The sequence below is a fragment of the Poecile atricapillus genome, chromosome 3 (assembly GCF_030490865.1).
Source record: "Poecile atricapillus isolate bPoeAtr1 chromosome 3, bPoeAtr1.hap1, whole genome shotgun sequence".
Classification (NCBI taxonomy): domain Eukaryota; kingdom Metazoa; phylum Chordata; class Aves; order Passeriformes; family Paridae; genus Poecile; species Poecile atricapillus.
This window is the reverse complement of record NC_081251.1, coordinates 65,659,527-65,685,919: the sequence shown is the minus strand read 5'-3', so window position 1 is coordinate 65,685,919 and position 26,393 is coordinate 65,659,527. Positions and strand designations below refer to the sequence as shown.

General features: G+C 40.9%; 1 protein-coding gene across 1 annotated transcript in view; it reads right to left on the bottom strand.

The window, feature by feature from the left end:
* Nucleotides 1-26,393, bottom strand: part of UTRN (utrophin) — a 307,480-nt gene that overhangs the window by 263,803 nt on the left and 17,284 nt on the right. Inside the window, exons 2-5 of the mRNA XM_058833987.1 lie at nt 19,856-19,917; nt 3,925-4,017; nt 2,432-2,509; nt 617-709 (exon numbers count right to left, since the gene is read on the bottom strand). Coding sequence (XP_058689970.1) covers nt 617-709; nt 2,432-2,509; nt 3,925-4,017; nt 19,856-19,917 — 326 coding nt within the window. The remainder of the gene's footprint in view (nt 1-616; nt 710-2,431; nt 2,510-3,924; nt 4,018-19,855; nt 19,918-26,393) is intronic.

Below are 26,393 nucleotides of genomic sequence, written 5' to 3'. Positions count from 1 at the left end.
TCCTTAGTGCTCGTCTGCACAGGGAATAATACTCCTCACTGCCTCTGCTGTGGTTCCACCAGTAAGCGAACTCCAAAAACACAGCTCGTATAGGTTTTCTGCACTAAGAGGATATCTGCTCATCCAACAAAAGTAGTTTGTTGTTTGCATAGTATAAACATCACATATCTACCAAAGTCCCTCCAAGTTAAATTGATGATCTTCCCAGATACTTGGATAAACCAGGAGCAATTCAATCTATGAGACTAACAAACCTACGAAGCAGCTGTAAGATACAAGACAAACACAGCTACCGAAACAGTATAACACTACCTGCCTCAAGCCCTTGAGGAGGGAACAGAAATATAATGCTTCAGCCTGAAAAGCCTCTCTGCAATTCTCACCAGCAGGAACTAAACTGAGTGGCTGAGCACAACTGGGCACATACGAGAATACGGATCATGGGAAGCAGCCAATAGACTTCGAGCAGAAACCAAATACTGGCCTGCCTTTATTTACCAGCCCAAAATAGAAGCAGTATTTTCTGCCACCAAAAGCCTGGGAAGGTTTGTGAAAATCACAGCAGAACAATGTACATGATTCCTGGAAAGGAAGAGATCTCATAGCAGCCTCTCACCTGCCAGTGCAAGATAATGCTCCACAGCAGCCCCAGCGTCAGCTTGTGATTTCCATCAACAATGTCAGTTCCTCCAATATTCACCAGCTCCACCTGGAGAGGTTGAATCACTCTCTATTAAACACTGCTATCACAGCTCCAAGTCATAACCCCACCCCACTTTCCTGGCTGTCCAGCCAAGTATTACCAAGTGCTCTCAAATAGAAAGCAGTTGAAGAGAAAAGCAGAGTTGAAAGAGAACTGTTCATCTGAATTTGTCATGACATCTGCTTAAATAAACTTAATGTTAACTGCTTAAACTAGATGACGAAAAATGGCACCAAAGAAGATATTCCATTGGAAGAGTTTTATTCTCTCCTCTAAATATACAGGTGCACACCAGCAGTCAAAACTGAACAACAGAAATGCAAGCACAAAGAATCTCATAGGAAAATAAAAGTTTAGCAAGTTTGGTCTTGGGTTCCTTTTTATTGTTTAATTTGATTGACAAATCAAAAATGTTGACTTTCCTTACTTGGAACCATCCTGCTTAAAGGATGAGGTTCACAGGATCACTTGATCACCTACACCCTAGATTTATCTGATCCTTGCAATATATATTTAAAGACTTTTATAAATTATTTCGCAAGTTATGAATATTGCATAGCCCACAAACTCTCAAACAACAGAATGCAACTGCTTCTCAGTGGATGTCTTTTCTCCCCATCGTAACAAACACTTTCTAATGAAGCTAAGCAGTAGGCATAAATCAAGTACATGACCTCAACAACCTTCAGCTAACTAAGACCATCTGTTTACTCCCAGAAACCCAGATGCTGTCGGCTTAAGGAAGAAATAATTAATTATTGCAATTCAATATTGTTTCATTTATTGTTATAATAAAATTAATCAATTTCAAGCTGGAAAACTCATTATTTATCCTTTTAAAAGTTAATATTTACAGTATCTCAAAGAACAAAAAGAACCCACTGCCAGCTTTGTCTGCTTCCAAGAAATATGACACTAGTCCACCAACACAGAGGGGAAATTGCAGTATAATACAGCATGTTGGTATCACTCTTCAATCAGCAGTCTATATAAATATGCCTGTGCTTGCTTGTATTTGATGTATTTTATTGCCAAAATGCTCTTATTAAGTTAATTTTAGTGACCTGACATTCACAAATAGAAATTCTAAGTATAGAGAGCACACTTACCAGCAACTGTTCATCAAAAAAGGAAGAAAAACTAAAACCACTTTACTGTAGCACTATCATCTTCCAGGGAGTAAAAACAAATATTAACCCAAATAATTATTATTTTTATTAAAGGAGGATTTTGTTTTGCTTGTTCTTTTGATCAGTTACCAAAGATGCAAATTAGAAACTATATGTTTGACACACAGATGACAGAAGTCAATGAAAAGACTCCTGGACATGGAGAGCAGGCTAGAGCCACGGAACCAGCCATCCCCTTACAGATTTCTGCACAAGTTATGCAGCATTACTGGAAATTATTTTTTTGTGCTGCTGTGTTTATCAGCCATGCAATAGCAAAGCTTTGAGGCACCTTTTTCTCAAGAGCTGCACCCATCTCAAAAAAAACCATAGTTTTGTGATTAGTGGTTTAATACAATTATTAAGTTTTCATTTTAAGAACTCAGAAAATTGCTGGACACTGAAATTCTAAATCATGTAAGAAATTATGAACAGTTTACACATGTCAATGAGATTTCATTTTGGGTAAGAAAAATCTTTATTCTCTGCCTTCTGAACTCATTTACATACAACAATAAACTAAAGAATCTCTCAAAAAGTTGTGGAAAAACATGCTCACATTGTTCTGATGCAAGACTTGCAGTACTCGGTTGACATTATTTAAGGCATGTACTCTTGTGGAACCTCGTTCCTTAGGCTGAAAATAAAAAGTTACAATCGGTTCAACATCAGAATTAATGGACACACCAAACAAAATTAGAGAAAAATTCTCCAGATTTTAACTTTTTTTTTTTTTAGTAGTAGTAGTAAGAAAAATGAAACAAGATCACACACAACAATTTCAAAATGAAAACTGGTCAGAACACTAGTCTCCAATTCCAGACACAGGATAGGACTTGGATTCAAAATATGTTTCAGCTCATCTTCCGTAAGTCCAAAATTTTTATTCTCAGCATCTACAGAATAATAAACCAGCAATGCAAAAGCAAAGGGAGAGTTCCTGGGGAAAATCTGAGGCTTTTGAACATTTGCCAGAGTACTTGAAATTTTCTGGCTCCCAGGACAGAACAAGCAGCAATTTGTTTTTCTGGCACCAAAAGCCTGCTAAATCTTTGCATACTGGGAAGAAGTTACGCTTCCTGACTTTCCCTTCCTTTTAATATCAGGGTGAATAAAAAAAAAAAAACAAACAAAAACTACACAACTAAAAAAAAATTTAAAAAAAAACAAACCTTCAACTCTTGACAATATCTGCCACTCCATTTACCTTTAATCACTATAATTTAATACCTGTGTCAGAAAATGATCATACTGCAAGAGCATGGAGCTGAACTTGGAACACAGTAATCAACTTAGAAACAAAAAGACCCCTGCTGTTTTCAGCATACATCAAATCACACCACAAATTATTACAAGTACTAGTAAAACATATCTGCTCAAAAAACAAAGTGAGTTTGGAACATGGAATTTTATATGACTGAAGGTTCCTCATAAGGCCCATAAACAAATTTGAGACTTATTATAAATAGTGAAATCAAGAATTTAATTCCAAGTAATGGCACAGGTTTCACCATACTTCATGCACCTTTATGAAGAGCCATTAATGTTAGCAGGGGAAGAGTTTTCAGCCATACACACTTTTCCATACACATTTTGAGCAGTTTTCAGCCTTTTCCTGTCTGTAGATGACAAAATTTTTCAATGGAGATGCAGATTTTTACCTACTAGCTGTTGTCTTTTTGCTTTCTTTTTTTGCTTTAAGGGATCTTTCACAAGCTTACTAGAAGCCCACAGGGATCCAGCTGAACACCTGATCAGAAACAACCTTTAAAAGACGTCTATTAAAAACATATTAAAAACGTAAACACGACTGGTTTTACATGCTCTGCTAGATAATATGTAAACCCTCAAGAGAGGATTACACAGTTAAGCTTCAGCCTGACCCTGTATCTCATGAGTGGAGTTCATGGGAATTTCACTGGGACTGTAGAGAACAAGTACACACATTACAAGCAAAAAATGATTTTAAATAAATTCTGACTCTGTGTTTTGTTTATTCATTGGTTTGGGTTTTTTTAATAAATGGAAATATGACTCAGATGGTTCTCTTACCAGAGGTTTCCCTGTCAGACCCTCCAAAAGGTCCAAAAGCTTCCTTCCATCTTTGAGATCTGTGAACATATCTTTCACCGGGGCCTTCCCACTCTGCAGAAGAAACAAAAGGAGAAATAAAAACTGCTTAACCAGAACTTCCTTGAACATAGATACTTCTTCCTTTGTATCTTTTTAATTTATACTTATTTGGTACTAAAAGTAGTAAATGAAAGCTAGGGGACTGCTACAGTGACCAAGAAGGAACCCTTCCCTTTTTAAGTGTTTTTTTCTTTCCTCCCCATCACTGTAGTTCTGTGCATCAGCAGTCCTGTACTAAGGAACTAAATCAGTACATCCTGGCTCAGATTAGGATGGATGCATTAACACGCAAAGATGGCAAAGAAAGAAAACTTGGCAAGTTTGAGGAGTCATTTGAAAAGGAATGCTGTGGTTTGGCTGCATCTAAAGGAAGAAGAAACTGAGGCTTTTCAGAAATAAACTTTTGGAACAAGTTCTCTCAGATTTAAAAAAAAGACAAAAAATGACTTGGAATTGAGCCCTGTGTAAGAAGATGCCACTGTTCTACAAAGACCAGTAGATCCAAAGGTACACTATTTATTGAAACAAACTGTTCACTTTCTCTAGCACAGAAAAAAAAGCATCATGTGAAACCCAGAGCTACTCTAAAACATAAATTTCTAATTTCTGCTTTCTTTGGGAGTGGAGGGACTCCGTACAAGAACTGTGGCAGATGAGAGTGGAATCGTGTTCACCTTTTCCATGCTTCCTTTTTATCTTATCTCTTCTTGGACCATTAGAAAGTTACTGTGGGACAGTTCTTCAGGGCAGGGGGAGAAGACACAGCCGGCCAGCAACTGAGTGCATTTGCTTGGTAATATTCACTTGCTGGCTGCCAAGAAATCAATTAAACCACCGCTTTCAGTGTCCCTTTCAAGTTCCAATTTGAGAAGAAAAACATTTTCTAAGTACCACAAAAAGCTCCAATATTTCCTTTTCCTATCACCTTGACTTTTTAACACTGTTCTTCAGAAAGAAGGCTGACGAAGACCTGCCTTACATGACATTAATTAGCTGGCATAGATGTCTCCTGTCTTCACTTATCTCCTCCTGCCCTGCAGCTGCTGGTAATTGCCAAATACTGGCTAACAGAAAAAGAAAACTGAACCAAAAAAGAGAAACTGAACAACGAACCCTGGTTTTTGGCAAATGTCTGGTTTACCCTAAAATTCATATGGGTTTTCCTTAGGTGTCCCATTTAGTTAGATTTGATACTACTAAAACTACCAACAAAAGAAAAAAAAAAAAAAGTCAGAATTGAACAGCTGCAAAGAAATATTTTAGTTTCCTGTACAAAAACATAACTAAATGTAACAATTTCAACCAGCTAAACAGTGGTAAGTATGATCTTCCTCTCAGAGTGTTTCATTTTCACAGATGATTCAGATACTTCACAGCCACATAACCAAACTTTTAAAGCATGCTGGAGCCTACAATGGGACAACTGGCTGAAGAGATGAGGGGAGACCAATGGCTGTTGTCTACCTGGACTTCAGCAAATCTTTTGACACTGTCTCCCATCATATCCACATAGGCAAACTCAGGTATGTGAACTGGACAAGTGAAAGGTGAGGTGGACTGAGAACTGGCTGAATGGCAAATCCCAGAGAGGGCCACTAACACTGGCACAGAGTCTAGTTGGAGGCCTGTCATTTGTGGTGTCCCCTAAGGTTCAATACTGGGCTCAGTATTGTTTTAACTTCTTCATCAATGATTTGGATGGAGGCCCAGGTGTCTCCTCAGCAAATTCACAAATGACACAAAGCTGGGAGGAGTGGTTGGTACCCCTGAGGGCCATGCAGCCACTCAGAGGGACCTCGGCAGGCTGGAGAGATGGGCAGAAGGGAACTGTGTGAAATTCAACAACGGCAAGCGGAAAGTCCTGAACCTGGGGAGGAATAACCAGTACAGGCTTGGGCTGATCTGCTGTGAAGCAGCTCTGTGCACAAGGACCTTGGAGTCCTGGTGGACAACAACATGGACAACATGATTCATGGACAACCTGTTGTCCATGAATCAACAGGGTCCCCATGTGACTAAGGAGGCCAGTGGTGTCCTGGGGGCATTGGGAAGAACACTGCCAGGAAGTCAAGAGAGGTCATCTGGTCTCTCTATTCATCCCTACTGAGGACACAGCTCACCAGGTGTATGTGAGCCTCATGAGTGCTCCGGTTCTGGGCTCCTCAGTACCAGAGAGTTGTGGAGCTCCTGGAGTAGCTCCAGCAAAGGGCAACAAAGTTGATCAAAGGATTAGAGCATCTCTTTCAAGGAAAGCTTCGGGGAGCTGGGCTTGTTCAGCCTTGAGAAGAGACAACTGAGACATGATCAGAGTCTGTAAGTATCTGAAGGGAATGTCCCAAGAGGACAGAGCCAAGCTCTTCTCAGTGGAGCAACAGGACAAGAGGCAACAGGCAGAAACTGATGGAAGTTTCACCTGAACATAAGTAATACCTTCCCTGTGCAGGTGACTGCACAACAGAACAGAGTACCCAGAGAGGCTGTGCAATTTCCTTCACTGGAGATACTCAAAAAAACATCTGGATGCAATCCTAAGTAACATGCTCTAGGGCTCCCTGCTTGAGCAGGGAGGCTGGACTAGATGATCTCCAGGGGTCCCTTCCAACCTTAACCATTTAGTGATTTTATGAGCCAGAGAACAGGATAACAAATGGAGATGTGGAGAAGCCTCTTGTACAGTTTATGGTGTAATACAGGAGGAGATCAGCCACAGTGCAATCAACCCAGATGCCAGTAAAATTTAGTTTACATTTGGTTTGCATCACCACATTGAAGACAGTAAAAACAGGTTGCTAAGGGCACAAGGAAATTGTTCATATGACCAGAAAAGCAAGCAGTAGGAGCTAACAGAGGTCTCTGGATGCAGTAATATCCAAACACTCATTATGAAAGAAAAAAACTAAAAAAACCAAACAAGCCTCTTAGTCATTGAAATGTTTGCCTCTCTAGAGCAGAGGGGAAGAATCACTTCCAGTGACCTGCTAGCCACACTTTTTTTTATGAAGCCCACAGTATGGCTTTCTGAGCTGAAACATACATTGCTGTCTCATTTGTCATCCACCAGTACCCCCAAGTCCTTCTCCACAGGGCTGCTCCTAATGGATTCATCTTCCAGTCTGTACAGATACTGGGGAATGTCATGATGCAGGTGCAAGCCAGGACCTCGCTGAACTTCACAAGATTCATGTGGGTCCACTTCTCTAGCCTGAAGTCTTTCTGGGTGACAACGATTGCCACTTGCAAATCAACTGTGCTTGCTTAGCCATCTGCAAACTCACTGAGGGTGTACTCAAACCCACTGCATGCCATTGGTGATACTGAACCCTGTTGCAGTGTGTTTCTTGTTAATGGTATGTTCTGTTATTGCCCAAATTGATGGTTTGGTCCAAATGAGACCCTCCCACCCCATGTTGTCAATCTGCCCTGAGTCTCCTGTCAAATCTGTCTTAGGCCCACCGCATGCTTAGAATTCCACTTCGGAAATCCCCTAAATTTCAATGCTTGATTAGTCCATGTGACCCAGTTTTCCCCCCACCTCCCTCACTGGATGACGATTTTGTGAACCCTGCCTTTTACCCTCCCCAGGGTATCTCTGATTAGCTGATGCTTTGTACCCTCCCTTTGAACCGCCTCCCTATTTCAGCTGTTGCACACTCACATTTTCTGTCTTTTGCCCCCAAGTTTCCCCAGAGCAATAAATCCTCTATTATACCATGCAAAAGACCTCCCTCTCATCCTTGTCTCCTCAGAGTGCAGACTGACAGCCAAAAGCCATAGAGCAAGTGCTCTAGTCACACCTCGGGTCATCCTGCTCCTGGGGTGTGACCCACTCCTGTCGCAGGCCGAAGTGATAGAGCCAGACCAGCTCTGGCCCGATGTGATAGAGCCCTACAGATCCCATTATGGATCCCTGAGGGACAGCACTTGTTTCTGGTCTTCGTTTGGACATTGAGCAATTGACTGCAAATCTTTGGATGCAGCTGTCTAGGCAATTCCTCATTTATTTAACACTCCATTCATCAAACCCCTATATCACCAGTTTAGTGACAAATGATGTTGTAGGAGACACCCTCAAAGGCCCTACAGAAGGAAACCCTTTATAATTATACAATTAATTATAATTATATATCATTAGAACAGCACACACATATATAACACCAAAACGGAGAATGTTACAGCCATTTATGCTCAATTAATTTGTTGCCTTAGGTCCAGAAGTTAAAAAGGATTTGGAACTACTGAAAAAACAGAAAGATGCCCCATTTAATACAGTGCAATAAGGGTATTTAGATGACACAGCCTTCTTTCTTTGCTTCCATCCCCTCACTTCACATGCATGAAAACAAGCTGAATGACTTCCTGCTTTCAGTCATTCATTTCAACAGGTCATGGTATGTTCCAGCCCTACACAATGCACCCTGCTGTGATGGTGAAAATAATTTAGATCTGCTTTCTCAGGGGAATTACTTCCATTTTCCTGGCCATCAGAGCACCATGTTTTGCTGTCAGTTTAAAGAGTCAACAGAAGAGTATTAAATTATTTCTGCAATCTAAGCTACTCATTCCGGGTTTGTTAAAGTATCCACTATCCTAAAAACAGACAAAGCAATATACAAAGCCTCTGCATTTAGCAAAGTCTAGCAAATGCTCTCTGGGGGAAAGAAGTCAGCTCACAGGATATATTTTCCCACATGCAAGGTGATGAAAGTTTGCTAAGAAAGTTTGCAGCACCCACCCCACCAAGCCCATCACCACCTCCACAGAAGCACACCCACCAGGAAAGCTGGAAACCTGCTTCTCCAGCTTCCCACGCCGACCTGAATCACATGCACACACCTGGTGGCAGCTGCCACCCAGGCAGCCTCAGCTGTCCCATCAGAGCATAAAGCCAGCCCTAACAGCTGATGTCCCAATAGAGCAGAGACTGCACAGGCACTGCATCTTGCTCTGCTCACGCTGCCTCCTCCCACCTGAACGCACATTTCCATGCAGGATGTGCTATGTGAGCCATATGGTCTGCAGTCAGAAACATCACTGCTCTGTCCTCCAGTGTAGCTGGATACTGGACTGCTTTCTTGGGATGCAGATCAATAGCAACCCACTGTTCTTCAGGAAGTCCTCTACTTTTTTTATGCAAACAGAACAGCTACAGATCCCAGCTTCTGACAACCACCTGACTCAAAGTTTATTAAGCATAGAAGGGTGAAGGAAAATAGTTTCTTTAAATGGCAGCCCAAAGGGACAGTCCCATACCCTTATTTCCCAAGAGAAGAGAAGGAAAAGCTCTGGGGCAATGCTGACAAAGCAGCTACACGTGCCCTCCTGCACCAGGCACAGGCCAGGCTGCTGCCATCACCCTGTCTTTGTGATAAAACCCGTGCAGAGCCCCATCACCTCACGAGCAGTACCCACCACCAAGCCTGCTGGGCAGGCTGCTGTGGCAGTGCAAGGGCAATCTGGCAGCTGCAATACATGGCCTCTAAGGCTGGACCTGTACTCCTAGTCCAGGGGACAGGTGCACACTTGAACCCTGGCTCTGAGCCAGCAGTCTGACTCCCCTGAGGGCACCTGTTCCATGCAGACTGCACTGGGGTGAAGCAGGCAGCCCTGAGACCAGCTACTGGCCAGTGTGCTGCTGCAAGGGCTCTGGGGGAGGACAGAAGGCAAGGCACAGGGCTATAGCTTGCTTCCTTCACCATACCCACCCACATCCATACTGCTCACTCCAAATGCCCAGAAAATAACCAGGCCTTCTGAAAAGTAAAGTCTATACCCACAGATACACACAAACACAAATAAATACCCAATCTGCAGTATGCAAAAAGCACATGTATTTCTCTCTCTGCAGAGTCTCATCTGGCATACAGTATGCTAAGGCAACCTAAATTTCTTTGTCAGAACTGACATTTTACTCACTTTCTAAATACTTGAAGACTATACAAGTACAAAGTAGTTCAGCCCCTGCCAAGGCTCCTGTAAGGAGAGGCAGTCCATCACTGAGCATAATGGATTGAGAAATTTAAGTATTTGTCTTATAAGAAAGAGTGACAGTGACAAATCATATCAAGCCCTTCACAAGGCAAATGGCTAGTCACGGCTGTGTTGGTAAGTACTTAAAGAGCAACTTACATTGTGCTAAGCACTGTACAAATACGAGGCAGCTAATGAGTCCTTTCTCAAAGACAAAATAGAGTCCAGTTTACAAAGATGGTAAAAAGGACAGGCAGGGGCACACTTGGTACCAGAAGATCTGTGACAGTTCAGGGTGTAAAGCATTCACATCCCCCTCACTGAACACTTTTATCAGTTAACAGAAGGTAGTTTTTCTCAGCTTTGCTTATGTTTGCCACAAGAGCAGAAAAAAAAAAAAAAAAAAAAAAATCCTGGCAGAAATCTCTTTCCCTCAGCCTGTTCAAGAAGGCTTTGCCAGCAGAGCTGTACACGCAGTTACTGTAACAGACACAAGGGCTTGATAAAACAGACAAAAGAACATAATTAACAGACTTAGAAAGAGGCAGTGTTGGTTCCCCAGTGCTTTAAATTAGCACTGATAGCAGGAAAGGAGTTGATTCACTTAACAGGGCTGTCAGGGAAAGAGGAAGAGGGAAAAGGAAAGGGAAAGGGAAAGGGAGGCAGAGCAAGAGAAAGGAAAGAAACGAAAGCTAGAGACTGTACATAAGCTGTGGGCTAGATTTGCTTGTGTTCTCATGAACTTTGCATGGTGACAACGTTGGTTATGCACCACTAGGCACATACACAAGGATCAGAACCACATCCAATTCATCATGTTATATTTATTTCAACAAATATTTTGGTGCTAACCTTTGTGTGAACAGAAGTAAGGGAGGGAAGAGACTTTTGCTAGTTATCCACAGCAGAACCACTTCTGTTGATTTATCTCATGAGGAAGCAGCAGTTTACTGATGTTCTCTGAGCTGAAGAGCAGATGTTATCATATGCACACAAGACCACACACCTCAGGCATCAGTTTTGCACTTTCCAGCAAGATACCAGCACTCTTTGGGAAGGAGATACCACACAACGATCTCCTCACACCAGCAGCCCTCATATGCCCCTTTGGCCATCTTTCAAGTCCCTCTACCTGGATCAGGTTTAAGAGGGTGACTCACACTTCCTTGTGTCCATCTAGAATTACTCACAACGAAGGGTCATCCAGGCCAGCCAACATGACTGTGCAAAAATCATTCCTTCTGTTTGCCAGAAAGCATTCCCAGGAAATGGAGGAAGATATAAACAAAATCTGGATCAGATTTTTTTAAGTCATCCAATGCTGCTGACTGTTGAAAGCCTAGCCATCAACACTTACAGTTCGTTCTACTAAAGCCACCACAGCTACAAGGCAGTGATCATCCTTGAGTATGTTCTACAGTAGGACATTATTAACTGTCCCTTATAACCAATGGGGAACTAAGCCAAGTTAGAGAGAAAAAGGGAGTCACAAATTCTCAGTAGGACTAAATACCATTTTTTCAAACACCAGCTATTATTTATCACTTTATCATGACTATTTATGTTCTTTATTCTTGAACATGAAATTAAATGCAAAGGCAATCATTAAAGAAGTTTAAATGTTTACCTAGCTGTTCAACTAGAAACATGAAATTCTCATATAAATGACCTATAGCAGACAATTTACCTGTGTTTTAATTCAATAATTATTGAAGCTACGTTATTAAACCTAACTTTTCCAATTAATGAATGCTCAAGAGACTGGAGAATAAGAGATAAGCCACCTTCATTTCACATCCTTCTCAGTGATACTGAATCAGACACTGTAGTCACAAAATTAAAACCAAGATGAAAGGTCCTCTCAGTTTCACAGTTAGTGCACACTGGTTGTCACCAGGAAAGTAACATATTTCATAAAACCATACAAATGACCTTCAGCAGCCACTAAGAGAATGCGGCAGACAAGTTGCAGCTGCTCAGAGCAGTGCTGGGAAAAGCCCTGGTAGCCATTTACATCATCTGCCACTTCAGGAACACCAAAACAACATGAAAAGACAAAAAGCAGTACATACTGATTTTCTATCAGATTTTTCTATCTTCAAATGTCCCTTACATGAAGTTGAGTTGTTTTAGTTAATTATTTTTCTATCAATATATAACAATTCTTAACATCTATTAAGATGCTCAATACATAGGTCAAAGTAGTAGTAGAACTGCAAAGACCCCTTTCCTTTGATAGGGGGCAAATATTGGACAGGTTGGGCTCTTATATGAGAGCATGAACAATTCACAATGTTCAAGTACATTCCCAGGGAACTCATGGTAACCAGTTTAAACTCAAACAAGACAGGAGCAAGAACTACACTTTACCATGACGAAGACCAAGTAAGAAATATGTCAAGTGCTGCTACATCATAAGGCCAGCGCATGGGAATTCAATGTGGGAAACAAATCAGAAAGCAAAAAGGTCATTACATAAAGTAAACAATCATGTCAACAAATAATCTTGCCAGTTTCTAATTTAAGACCATAGACATTGTTTACAGAAGTATTTTTATTAAAATGTGATACTTTTTTCCATTCTCCTTCCACTAACATGCAGGAGTTACAGGACATCATACATAAATCCTAGCTATACTGTGACAGATATATTTTCACTGACTATATGCTGAATATTTCCAAGGAGTTGTGGCATCTCAACACAACACTAGTACCAAAACTATGATTTCAAATACCAAGTAAAACAAATAAATAAAAAGTTACAATAATAAGAGGAAGACTCCTTATAAACCAAATTATTTTTAACTACTGGTGCTCAAAAATAAAATAGTTACAAGCAACTAATTAGCTATTTAAAACCCCAGACTGGGTGGCAGGGGGAAGTAATACTCATTGCTGAGATATGCTGGAAATTTTGATTCTATTAGATGACACATGAGTTTAAGGAGCAGCAAAGCTGAAAAGCTAAAGATAGTTCAATTCACAGAACGCCTAAAACATTTGACGGAAAACACGACCAAAGGGGAGAAGATCCATCAGTGCAAATAGCACAGCAAGGCAGCAGTAACTCTGTAGGTCTCTCTCCAGCGTATTTATTCACACATTTACATATGCCTACGTTATAACACCACATTTAATGTAACAGAACTACCCTCAGCTTGTAATTAAGCCTCATTACATACCAATATCAGCAGGGGCAGTTGGGACCCTGCTTACCACTGTCAGTTAATTCTATTGTAAGACTGAAAGATTATCCTTTTATTTATAGTTTTTCAAACCAGATTACTTCAACCAGACCCTTAAAAAAAATTCCAGCTAAGCAGGTTGACTTTTCTGATTAGCACTTAACAGGTACAGATTTGCTTTGGTGACCCTACCAGGTTCAGCTCTAGTGCTTGAGAAGGTCCCAAAACACTCCAACAACTGCGATGATAACCAAGCCCAAAAATCAGAGTCAAACTCCGTCCCAAACCCAGAGCATCAACCAAGCTTTCAAGTCCAGAAAGGGAGATGCTGCCCACAACTTTGTTCTTAGAGCAGAAAGCAGCAGAAGTTGAAAGGAAGGCAGAAAACGGACAATTTTTTGTTGTGGCTATATCTGGGAGAGATCACAAACTGCTACACAATGTTGCATTTATGCTAGAAAGTAGTCATCCTTACTATAACTCACAGCTATTAGAGAAGAAAAAATTACTTTTGTACTTCTTGGCTAATACATATCCTAGGCCTAGAAAGGTTTATTTGGTCTTCTCATAAAAAGAGACCAAGAAAAAAGTAGACTAAATATTGACTTTTTCAAGGCCAGCTCATGCAAATGCTAATTCTTTTCCATCCAGATTATTCCTCTTTTCTACCAAGGCTGTAGCTTTTTAAGCTTTGGCTATCTTTGAGTGAAGTTACATTTTATGGTTTAATTCAGCATTGAAAATTATCAGTAGCAATTAGACTGTAGAATACTTTACCAGTCATCGAGTATTTCCTTGCTTGTGCCACAAAAACTGAACTGCAAAAAGTATTAGACACCATCTTAGGTGATGTCACCTTGGACAGACAAAATTGCCTAATCAATCTTTTTGATCTCTTTTCTTGCATGACTAATACACTGTCCATGTACTACTCTGTAATTCTCCTTCCCCTCCAAAAAACAACACTTCTGAAATGTCTTTGACCTCAGGTATCTTGGGTCATGTGAAATTAATTATCATGAATAGGTATAATTTTGTCTTTAAAAAGATTTATCACAGTTGCTCAGGGTCAGCAGTGGAGCTGCAAAATATCTTCAGAAGTACAGGACCTGACATTTACTATTATGACAAAACAACTCTTAGAGGAAAGAAAATTAAGGAGCAGAAATGGAAGAAAGCATCTATTCAGCACACCACACAAAAAGCTAAAAAGAAGACTTTGCAGTTCACAAATTATTTAATTCCTCATTATACCAGGCATTAACTGTTTCAATATTAAGATGCATATAAAGCCACCACACCCCAAAGCACTCCAAGTACAACTCAAGAGTTCTCCTACTGGCCTGTCTTCGCTCATCTTTCTTTGGTGCCCTTCCAGGGGAGGGGACACACCAGAGCCCAGGAGAGGAAATGCACAGGAGCCCCACACTGAGCGCTTGCTTTCTCAAAGGCTAACTTGGAACTCAGCCCTGGAGGATGCATTCTGCTCCCAAGCTGCACCTCCACCTCTTCTTTAATTCAAAAGTGAAACATATTTTTTGGAAGACCACAGAGTAGGAAAAAGAGCTTAAGATGCTGTAAAAGTGCGGGATGTCTGGTTTTATTCACACAAGCAGGTCCTGGCCTAGCTCCAAGCCCTGTCAGTGTTGGCCAATGCAGATGTCGGGGCACTGACACAGAACCTGGAGGAGCAGAATCCTCCAAAGATTCAAGAACACTGCAAATGCACAAGTGAGACTTTATAAGGCTTCTGTACATAAAAAAAAAAAAAAAAGAAATTGAGCTTAGATTGGAAAGCAATGGGAACACATGATGGAAAGGAAAGGAGGCCCAGTGCTCAGACATGCAAAGGCTTTGAATGCAGTTCCTGACACCTTGGAACAATGCCCCAGCTGGCTCCATTCAACAGCCTTCCATATCCAAGACTTATAACTGAGGGGCAGGGAAACCTAGTGTCATTTTCACTGAATACCATAGATCTCTGGGCTTTTATGCTCCTTTTGCAGAGCACAACGTTCCTAGCAATGAAGGTTTTTTGCCATCCCTGTGGGAAAATTTCCCAAACACAGTGAAGAAACAAGTTTTTGGTAAAAAGACAGAGCCTCAGTTTGCCAATGCGGGATCTGTAAACTTCCTCTAGTGAGTGACAGCCCTAAGTTCCGACAGGCTGTGACAGACCTGACTCCATGGGTCTAAATTAAGTTAGGGAATCATGTTTCTTGTGCTGACTCTGTGTTCCACCTGCCAAGTTCAGGAATAGCAGAGGAGGAGAGGAACCAATCTGAAAGCAAGCTTGGAAAAGTACCACCTTGGAAAATGAGAAAACTAAAGCCAGTAAAGACTGAATCCTGCAATAAGGTAAAGGGAGGGCAAGGTTAGTACCACTGAGACAAAGGGAGATGCAAAAATAGGACTGACCACACAAGCATCAAATCCTGTAAAGGCAGGAGAGGGGAAATGAAGGGCAGATGGAGCAAGTCTGGAGCTTCAAGAAGAAAAACTGGGTCTCAATGGGAAAAAAAGTCTAGTGACAAAGGCAAAAGTGGATATGAAACAGGCAGGGCAGTCAAACTCAAGATATGCAAGGATTTGCCAGGCAGACAAGGCTTCCAACACGAGAGGGTGCAATAGTGAGGGAAAAAAAACAATCAAACAAACAAACCAAAAAGAGGGTCAGAAAGTAGGAGTAAAGAAAGAAAATAGGGCAGAAAGAATTGTACTTGCAGGGTTCTAAAATGGGACATGAGACTCCTGAATTTCTTAGGATGCCTATCAAGTTTCTAGAAACCTTCTGGAGCTGCAAGTGTGAGCATCCAACTACTTTGTTCTGTAATTATAAGCTGAAGCACCAGAGATCTGCAAGATGCAGTTAAAAATCCCAGGCCTGCTGATAAAACATTGATAAAACATGTTGATAAATACTGAAGCTATACAGATATTTGGACAAACTGGGGTTGATAAGAAAATCTTTGCTGAGTTCCTCTTTACCTATGTAAACAAATAGCATATGGGTACTGCAGCACTACATTATCCTCCACACTTGAATTCAAACTCCACTGTTAGCCAGAAGCTCCCCTGTAACTCATCAGAATCATTTAAAACACAATTTTACATGCAATTACTGTGTGCCAGATTAGGAGACTTCCTTAGATCCTTAAAGCCAGTCCTTGCTGACACAGGTGTAATCATCTTCAAGTCCCTTTTCTATGCTGAGCAAGCTCCATCTGAAAACCAACTAGATATTTTGGATGATTTAATTGAGTTTGCAGAAGAGATGAACCCTCTGAATCCTGCCATAAGGATCAAGAGCTCTATTTTATAATAGGAAATGTCAAAGAAATGCCAAATCCTCTGGGATAACTTAGGTGAAGTCTCAGATTGGGCACTCAAAATTAGTAGCCAGTTCTCATGTTTACCTTTATTTGCACTGGCTAAAAACCACTGTGACAAGATAGCACTTCTGCATTGCAGAAAGGTATTCTGAACATAACATACATATGAATTGGTAAGTATTAATTAAGATTAATATAGAAAGGGATAAAGGGATAGAAAACAATTCTACATAGTGTAAAGAACATTTATCAGCTATCCATATAACTAGATGCTTTAATTGGTAAGGTTATACCACACAAAAACAGCTAAATTTGACGCTTGAAATTAGACTGGACAGAGCAATGGAAAAAATACAGTAAGTAAAAACATCACATTGATTTATATGTATTTCAGCATATGCTGAAATACTCTGCCTCAATATTTGAGTACTGTCACTCTATTGGGAACGGCGAGAAGAATGACACAGACTCTCTTGGGAGTTGAACAGGAGAATTTCTCTCGGTTTATTACCTCAGATCTTTTTTATAGACCAATACGTGAAAGTACAGAAAAGTAAAACTCTTATTGGTTAGTGAACTAACACATCATCATCATTGGTCAGTGTGGTACACCACCCCTGGACCTTCTCTTGCAAGAAAACAAAGAACAGACAAACAGCACCTGCAAGGCTGTTTTCTATCTCTGAGGATTGTTTTAATTCCTCCTTATGATTTCCCAGGCCACTTTCTCAGGCAAGACTGAGAAAGTTATGTGGCCTGCTATTCCACAGGCACTGTGCTCCCTGCTTCATAGTTACTATCCATGGAGTACAAACTTCGCTATTGGTTAAAGCTTAGTAACAGACTATTTCTCTAACAATTTTTATTCCATTCAATTTGAACAAGATATCCTTACTACACAGCCATCATAGGCTTTTGAGTTGTAGTGTGTATAGTCTCCAAGCACTGAGACTTAGCTGAGTACATTTATTGACCTTAAGACTCAATCCACTTTAAATGTTTGTGCCTTGACTTCAAACAACACACAAATAAAAGGCATTGTTCTAGCACAGTTTAAACCAAGAATGCAAAACCAAGTTACTGTACTGGGAACTACACCAAGAACTCTTATCTCACCGATCCAAAGCAGGCACCTCACAGCACACTTGAGCTGCTTAAAGTGTTTTACTCACCTGCCTATTCTCTGATGAGAGAAGAGAAAGACACTGCTCTCTTTCTAGATCCTTTGTAAAATCTTATTGAATTGATTAAATCAAACTCAGCATAATGAAGTTGCAATTTTACAATTTTTGTATGGTAAGCCAGATCATAAAGGCTCAAGAAATTACTTTTTATTTTTCTAAATGAAGGGTAAGTACAATATCATTAATATGGAAGGACAAGTAAAATTCTTGGAATGAAATTTGCAATTCCACACAAAATGCCTGAGTTACCATTTTGTTTTCTGTAAATCAGATTATATTTAACTAACCTCTAAAAATCTCTCTACTAAGCAGCTAAATCAATCTAGTTCACAGAAAAGGAATTTAAAACAACCTGAATGACTTGGTACATAAAAAAAACTTCAACATGACAGGACTGAAGTCAGCCCCTTTCTATTTTTAAGGGACAATTGAAATTAGACTTCCTTACATTAGGTGATTTCTACTTAACACCACCATTTTCCTTGCAATTTGAACATACCAGTTCTCATAAATCTGTGTCTTGTCATGTCAAAATAGCCACGCTCAAGTTTGAATTGGACATGCAGCAGTTGGGAGTATGTCCTTTTACAGGAGTTTCTTTAATATTTAACAAGGCTTTCATAGCTTCAGGTGTTTAATGGGCCATGAAGTTACAGAGTTACAAAGCCACAGTCACTTCAAATCCTGTGAGTATCTGACCATACCCTGCACCAGGGAAATCCAGGAGCTTAGCAGGATCTGTCTGATTACACAGTATAGAAGGAAAGACGCTTTATATGATATATCCATATGAGTACAAGCGGAATGACTGAAAACAATTTCACCTTCTTCAATACAATGCCCACAGCAGTCACAGATAAGTCACCTGGCACATTCTCAGTATGACTGCCATTCATTCTCAATACCACTGTCATTTCCATGTTCATGCCAGCTACAGGACTACAGTCAGTCCTTTCTTTCTCACCACATTTTCTTTACTAACATGATCCTGCCCTGCCTAATGCTCCTCCTGCAGGACCACCACTCCTCTGGGCAGCACTGAAAAGCTGAGCATAGAGCAACCAGTTAGCCACACACACTGCTCCTCTGAAGAGCAAACTAGCCAAGAATGCATTGGATGAAGAGTGCAGGATATCAGCTTTCAACCAAAACAAACCTAAGCCAAAATGATTCAACCAAGGCTACAAGCCTTGCATTGCCCAGTGTCCTGTTGCACCGGAAGGAAAGGAAGGTAAGAATTCCTTACATTACTCATCAAGAACTTCAGAAGGGCAGCACTCCAGAAGCAGCCATTCATTGCTAAAGCACTCTTGCAGCTTTATTTGAAAAAAAAAAAAAAAAAAAATCAAACCAACAACCACACGCCCTTCCTGTCATATTTTTTTATCTGCTTTCAAGATTTCATACACATGCCACTTTTCAATAAGAGCATACAAAAGAGCAGCTACCCCATTTGCAGCACCACACTAGGTAGAAAAAAACATGAGAATTCCAGGTTCTTTCACACATTCAAACTATGAAGTAGGAAAACTTTCCACAGACACTTGTGCTCCTGGGCAAAGTGTCATTTTTCCCTATCAGCAGAACAGTGTAAAAAGCAGGCTTTAAATAGCATTCCAAAACAAACTTCACTTCCTTTATCATACCAAACCACGAAAGAGCCTCAGTAAGTTTCAAGCCAGTAAAAAGAATTAAAATGAGAAATGTACAGCATGAGAGCCGAGGAAAATTCAAAATGAACAACTAATTATATAAAATTTCAGTCAAGACTCGAGTAGCAACACTTGGTGGCTTCAACTAGAGGTTTGCAGAGTAAAACCGACTCAGTGACAGAATAAAACACAGCAATGAAGGTTCAAAATCTGCTGCAACACACTCCGGAAACCGCATGTAGAAATAAACTAAACCAAACCCAAACAAAACCAAACAAACATGCTCATTCAAATAACTATTCTAATATATTAACAAATGGGATCTTTTATTTTTTCTTAAAACATAGTATTGAATGTTTATGTGTATGGGCAGATTGAGGGAACAAACACTACACTATTTTATCTGTTTTCACTACACACTGACATTTTACTAGGAGTATTCAACAAGAGTAAGAGCAAAGTATATTTAACCACAATTATTCTAAACAGTGAACCAAACAAAATAAATAGTACATCCAAACCAACCTTACCTTGGAAAACCGAGCATTTATCCATTTTGTAAAGGTTTTTTTCTGTACATCATTATGTTCATCTGGAGAGAGAGAATAAGAAAACAATAAGTGAAAATGCATTCTTCTTAATCCCAGATTGTTCAATTCAGGTCACATTAAACACTGTCCTGAGAAGCGGGAGAACTTTTTGCCTTATCTGTCAATAAAGCTGTTCAACCATCCACAACACTCTGGTACTTGCAGAGTCACACAAATGTTTTGCCTTTGCTAGTCACCACAGCAGCTCCTTTGCATTAGGATCAGCCTCACAGCACCTCCCAAGCGGGTTTCTGATGCATAAAATTCACAAGCTTCCCATCAGGTGAAAAACAACCTATGAAACCATGGGCTTTTAATTAACAGACTTTGTCAACACCTTTTTGCCTGAATGCATTACTCCACAAGGTGCTGAGGCCCTTATTCAAGCTCCTGATGCAGATAATAGGCTCTGTGGTAGCAAAGCTGCTGGGACAACCCTTGAAGCATTGGCAGCCTTACCCACCCTCAGCCTGCTTTAGCACCTGGGTTCAGAACCATGTTATTGATCAGTCACAGACAAGTTCAGCTAAGGTATGGGAAGAGCTCAGCAGCCCTTCCCTTCAGATGCCCTGCTGATGTGGCACCGAAGTACCACCACCTAGGGTCTGGGAGACAGCCAGAAAGACCCAGCAGGACGAGGAGGAAGGGCAGGCAAGCGCCTGTAGGTCAGAGCAGAGGGAGGAGCAGTGCCCTCCAGCTGTGCAGAGAGGAGGGCAGCTTCCCAGGATGTCTAAGGAAGCCATTTAGGAGTCACCTGCAATTTTACAGAGCCTGTCCCACTAAACCAGGGTGAATCACCTCTAGCACAGGACAGACACTCCTGCCTGTATCACAGGACACATCTTGGGTAAATTGCACCGAGCACTGCTAAAGGTGAGCCTGTGCTTCATCACCTGTACTTAAATGAGAGTGAAATACCTGCTGACTACCGACTAGGCAAGGGAGGTTCACCCAGTATGGATTTCCAGGTCTGCTTGCTGCAGACAAGAAAACACATACATGCAACCTGCCAAAGGCTTTAACCTCCAAATCCCCGCACAAACCACAGGCAGAGCAGACAGTGCCTTACACCAGGCAAACTCTTGGACATCTGCAGCCCAGATCTGGAGTCTCCAAGAGCCCTTCAAGACTCCACCGGTTTCCTGGCAGACCAGTCTTGAGATACCCCTCAGGCGACCACAACACGCTGCTGTCTGGAACGCTCTCTTGCAGAACCTCTTGGTGGCAGCTGGCATCAGTTCTTCCAGAATCTATACCACAAAGTAGCAAACCCACAAAGGGGTTCAGACTAACTGTCCCTGCACTTGGAATGAAGCCATAGAAAAAGCCTGATTGCAACTCAAATTTTCTACTTCACGCAATCATGAAAATTTATGCACTCTGAAGCAATATCAGATTATGATTAAAAAGCACCACTTACAAGATCATATACCTCAGCAACAATTGAGACTGTTGTTTAATAGAGTTTTATCTATAAAATCCAGATATTAAGAAAAAAATTTAAAATCACAGAATACAACAGAAGAATTCTTTATACAGATGATCTTAATATTTCTCATTTCTAGCCTAACATGAATCTGAAGCTGACACTACCCATGTATTCACATCTGATATATCTAGCCAAAAAAGCTGTTACAAACAGAAACCAACAACCAGGCATGTTTTACCTAACAGCAAGGAATAGTGGCTACAGCTCAGTCCAGATACAAGAAGCCACTCTGGTAAGAAATGAAGTGTCATGACAGTTGAAAAACTGTATGAAATTGTTCATACCCATTAAAAATAAAACCTCAGTTCTGGGCTTCTTTTAGGCTACAGCTGAAAAACCTTGCTTGGGACACAAAGGGTGCATATCAGCCAGGAGCCATTGTTTCACCCTTCTATGCCTCTCCTCTTTGGCAGCTAAAGCTGATCCAAAGGACCCTACACTTGAGTCACACCTCAAGCTCAACAAGATATCAGACAGCCCAACGCATGAAAAGATTTTTCTGAGCAAGCTTCAAGACTGCTATAGCATGTGCACAGCATGCCATGCTCAGATTGTTGAAACACAAGGTGCTGTTTCAGGGGAGTATAACGACTTTAGGAATCTTGTTAACCCTGTCTTTTCCTCTCAGTGGCATAGAGCTCCCTGCCATCAAAGACAGAAAGAACCAAGTATGTTCCTGGCAGATCCTATGTATCCATCTCACAGGAGCCTGGCAGACAAGATTAAAAAAAATTTTTTAAAAAAGAAAAAATTAATCCATTTTTACCCTGCAAGACTTCTGTTTTGATTTTTTTTGTTTTTTCTTTTAAGACACAGTAATGGACTAGATTGGTCCAGCTGCCACTGTTGGACCAATATTTTCCATTAGCACCAGCTTCAAATACTATTTGCATTGAACATCATGACATTTAAACATGTTTCTCTTTTTAAATATCATTCATTAACCCGCCTGCCCCTTTTGTGCCAACACTCCCAAATACACACGTGTGTACTGTGATGCCTACCTAAGGCTCCATCTGCCTTTTTCCTTCCTTAAGCATCTATGAGAACGAAGAGTAACACCACAGTTTGAGGTATCACATTCTTTTTACATTATTGCTCCTTAGCATGATAAAGGCAAAGAACAGAGAGGCCAAAAACAGTTGTAGAACTGTGTTAAAGGGGAGAGCAACAGTTATGAAAAGGGCCCTGGATTTATAAATATATAATTTATAATAGATAATTTATAAATCCAGTGCAGCAAGAGCTCTACATGCCCCACTCCTGGAGCGTTCAGCCCCTTCCTGAGCACACACATGGCAGGAGGTGAGAGCTCTCCTCAGCTTCAGCCTGCCAGGACTCCCTCAGCAGGCCTTGCTCCTACAGCTGCTCCCCAGCACCTCAGTCCAGTTTGTGGCAGTGCTCCTGCTAGCTGTGCTGCAGTAGCACACAGGCACTTACTAAAATCCAGCCCCTTTTCTCACTTTGCAAAAAGAGGGTTTCCTAGGAAGAGGAAGGAAAAAAAGCCACCAAAACCCACATCTTTGATAAACACAAACTACTTAGTCTTGATAAAAGACTTGGTGAATGAAAGAATATGAATGTACGTACCCCTAATATCCCCTAAGGAGCAGAGCATCCTTTCCATTTCTTAAGGAGCGAGAACCCCCACAATTCCCATCTTCCTGGACAGTTATAAAATCCATAGACAACCCTTGCCAGTCAGCCTCTGCTTTTATGTTTGCTTTATAAAAGCCTCTGAAAGTAGGATTTTTGTAACTGCCCTTTACAGCTACAGTTTTGTTGAGCTTTCTGCTATAAGCCCCTGTGAAAAAGAAAAAAAACAACCCACAAACTGAAATGCTAGTGCTTTGATAGCAACACTGACAAGTTATTTTATCCCTCACAGTAATTTTCTATAGATTCCTACAAGTCTGTAAGGCTAACCCCCGGAGGCTGACATTATGATTCGGATAACAAATTAGCCACATTCAGTCAAAAAACAATATCACCATTCAGCAAAGCACACAGTAATCCAGCCAGTCAACTTCTCACACACGACATTAAAAATGTCAGCAAGTTACAGCCCAGTGAGAAACAAATTCACCAAGCTGCTAAAACATTTGTTTCCTTTCTCACTGCTGCAGCCTGACAATACAAGCCAAGGACTGACTCAGGGCCAAATTCTGCTTCATTACCTACTGACTGTTTCCTCTGGCCAGTGTGGCTCTGCCTGCCCTCCAGCCACTTAATGGACTAGTAATGGACAATGTCAGAACAGTTTGTTCCTTTAAGAGGAAATAAAAACAAACCTAAACACACACACACACAAAATTAAACTCTTGTGATGACAAAAGAGAGAAGAAAAGTTTCCTATCCCGGATGCCTGCTTGCTGAAGCCTGCTGCTGTTACACAAGATGATGTATGTCCACCCAACTGGAGCACGCTCAAAACACCCAGCTCCTGTGATCAGATGCCCCAGCTGTGTCCTGGCACTCAGTCGTCCCCAACAGCCGCTTTTGCAGCCTTACATACCTCCTCCACCCACAACACTGTCCTGGAATTTCGTCTGGGGCACCTTGAAAACACAGTTCAAGTCCAACCCATTACCTGGTGAATATCATGTCGGAGAGCAAAACGGAATCTAAATTATCTAAAAATAGAGGTAAAAACAAAAGCCTCACTGGATTGCAGTTTGTCCTCTACTCAGCCTCTGCTTCATGCTGAAAGAGAGCTTTCTTATTTCCCCAAAACACATTACATGCTTGCATGACAGAACTGCATTATTTAGCTTTTGAAAGACAGAAGTTATCACACCCAGAACAGCTGGCAGAACAGCGCTATAATGAAAATGCCCTGGAGAAGCACAGACTTGATTGGCAAACAAAGTACAGAAATTGCCCAACCACTCCAGCACAGTCATCTCATAAGGGTCATCTCACATTTGAAGACTTAAAATTGCCTTCATCACCTCGTTATTTAGATTCTCAGCAAAGGAATTTAGAAATAAAAGGAGGAATTAGCCTGTGGGTTTCAATTAAGACACTTGGAATGTAAGGAAGTTAGAAACATCCCTTCGGCAATCAGCAGTATCTATCCTAGATACCGCCCCACCCAAGAGTAGCACACCTAGGAAACCCTGAAAACAGTAACAAAAAGAAGGATAAGTTTTGTAATTTTGGACAGAAAAAAATCCTTTTTTAGAAAGCTACTATCTTTTTGTCTAACTCAGCCTAATTGATATAGCAAAAGACAAAAAACAAGCATCTACAATATGAGCATGGAAACCAGCATAGTTTTTATCCCTGTTAGCAAGAAGCAAAAAGCCAAGCCATGAAACACCAGCTTGGGACCACCAAGCTCACAGAAAGAGCCCTGAGTTCATTGGGATTACAGGCCCCCGAGTTTATCAACACAGAATAATCTTTATCAGCAGGTTCTGGGTTAGGCCTTTTTTAAGGATTGGAGAGAAAATGGGGAAGGTAAGATGTTTAGTCTTTTTAAAGGAACAAAAAACAAAAGCAGAGATTGTTCTGCAGATTCTCACTTCTCTTGCAACACCATGGTAGAAAAAATAGCTCCAGCAAGACATAATTGGCTTGTAAACTTTCACCTTTATGCTGCAATTTTAATTTCTGCAATCGGTGGTATGAACAAAGCTTTCCCTCATTCCTTTTCCTTCTCTCTCCAAACTTCAGCAGTTGGGCAAAACCAGAGTTATATTAGTGTATCTAACAAAAAAAAAAAAAAAAAAAAAAAAAAGTAACAACATCTGCCTACAGCAACTGGCACACAAAACACAGTTACCCAAATTAAGTTTTCTGTAGAGACCAAACTATGGAATATAAGCATTAGGAAAAAAAACAATAAATAAAATTATGCAAAAAAGGAAAGTCATGCATTTCACTGCCTGATGTTTCCCAACAGTAGACACCAGCAAAAACAAGACACCATAGACAAGTAATGAGGACTACCCTCTGGTTCTCACCAAAGCGTACTGTAAATTTAAGCTAATTTGTGTTTACTTCACAACAAAAAAATTCCCCAGCAACTGATAACCTAGAGGAAGGCATCCTCACAGCTGAAGGAATATTAAAATAGCTGTTTCCATACCTCCCAACAAAAGCAACCTAACACGCCACACTGTGGTCTCATCACTTTGGAATGATGATTAAAAGGGAGGTATAGATGACCAAGCTCTCAGGAGACAGAAATAATGCTCAGCAGGAGCCTGACAGCCCACACTGGTCAGCCAGTGACCCTGCTGTTTTCATGGGATGACAGTGCAAACCCGAGAGCTGTAAGCAGTGTCCTGAGGCTGCTCCAGAATTGCAGGCAGTACACGAGGCTGCTCCAGAGGGTCACCAGACCAGAAACCCCACATTTCACTCCAACACCTTGCAGTGGGTCCCTAACACCACGTCAAACCAAGCAGCATCAATTCCCAGTGTTGGACAGCCCTGTCAAGCTTTCACATACAATATAAATACATTTGAGCACATATTTCACAAACTGCCCAGCACATAGAAAGAGAAGAGAAAGGCAGATAACTCCTGCCCAAAATCTACCAAAGAATATGTTTCTAAGCAACAAACAGGAAGGCACCTAAAGAAAAAAAGACAAAGTAAATTTATAATCTCAAAATCATAAACTAGATTTGCTACAGCTGGTTATGTTATAAGCACAGATTAGGTCTTTGAGTTGTTATAAAGAAAATGGAATCCACAAGTTGGTGTTAGCCATCTGCTGCTTTTTCTCTGCCGAAATTAGAACTGTTATTAGGCTCACTTGCACTTGTGGAGGTGATTCACAGAATACAAGGTCGGAGGGATCGCTGTGATCAACCAGCATAATCTTCTGCATAACAGAAGAGCCATCCCCACAAAAAGCCCATCTGCATACCAAAAAGGAAGCAGAGACAACAGATGTCAGCCCCTGCAGAGGCACAAGTAAAGAAGATCACTTGGACAGAGAAGGAAGCCAAGCCATAAACTGTACATACGCTAGCA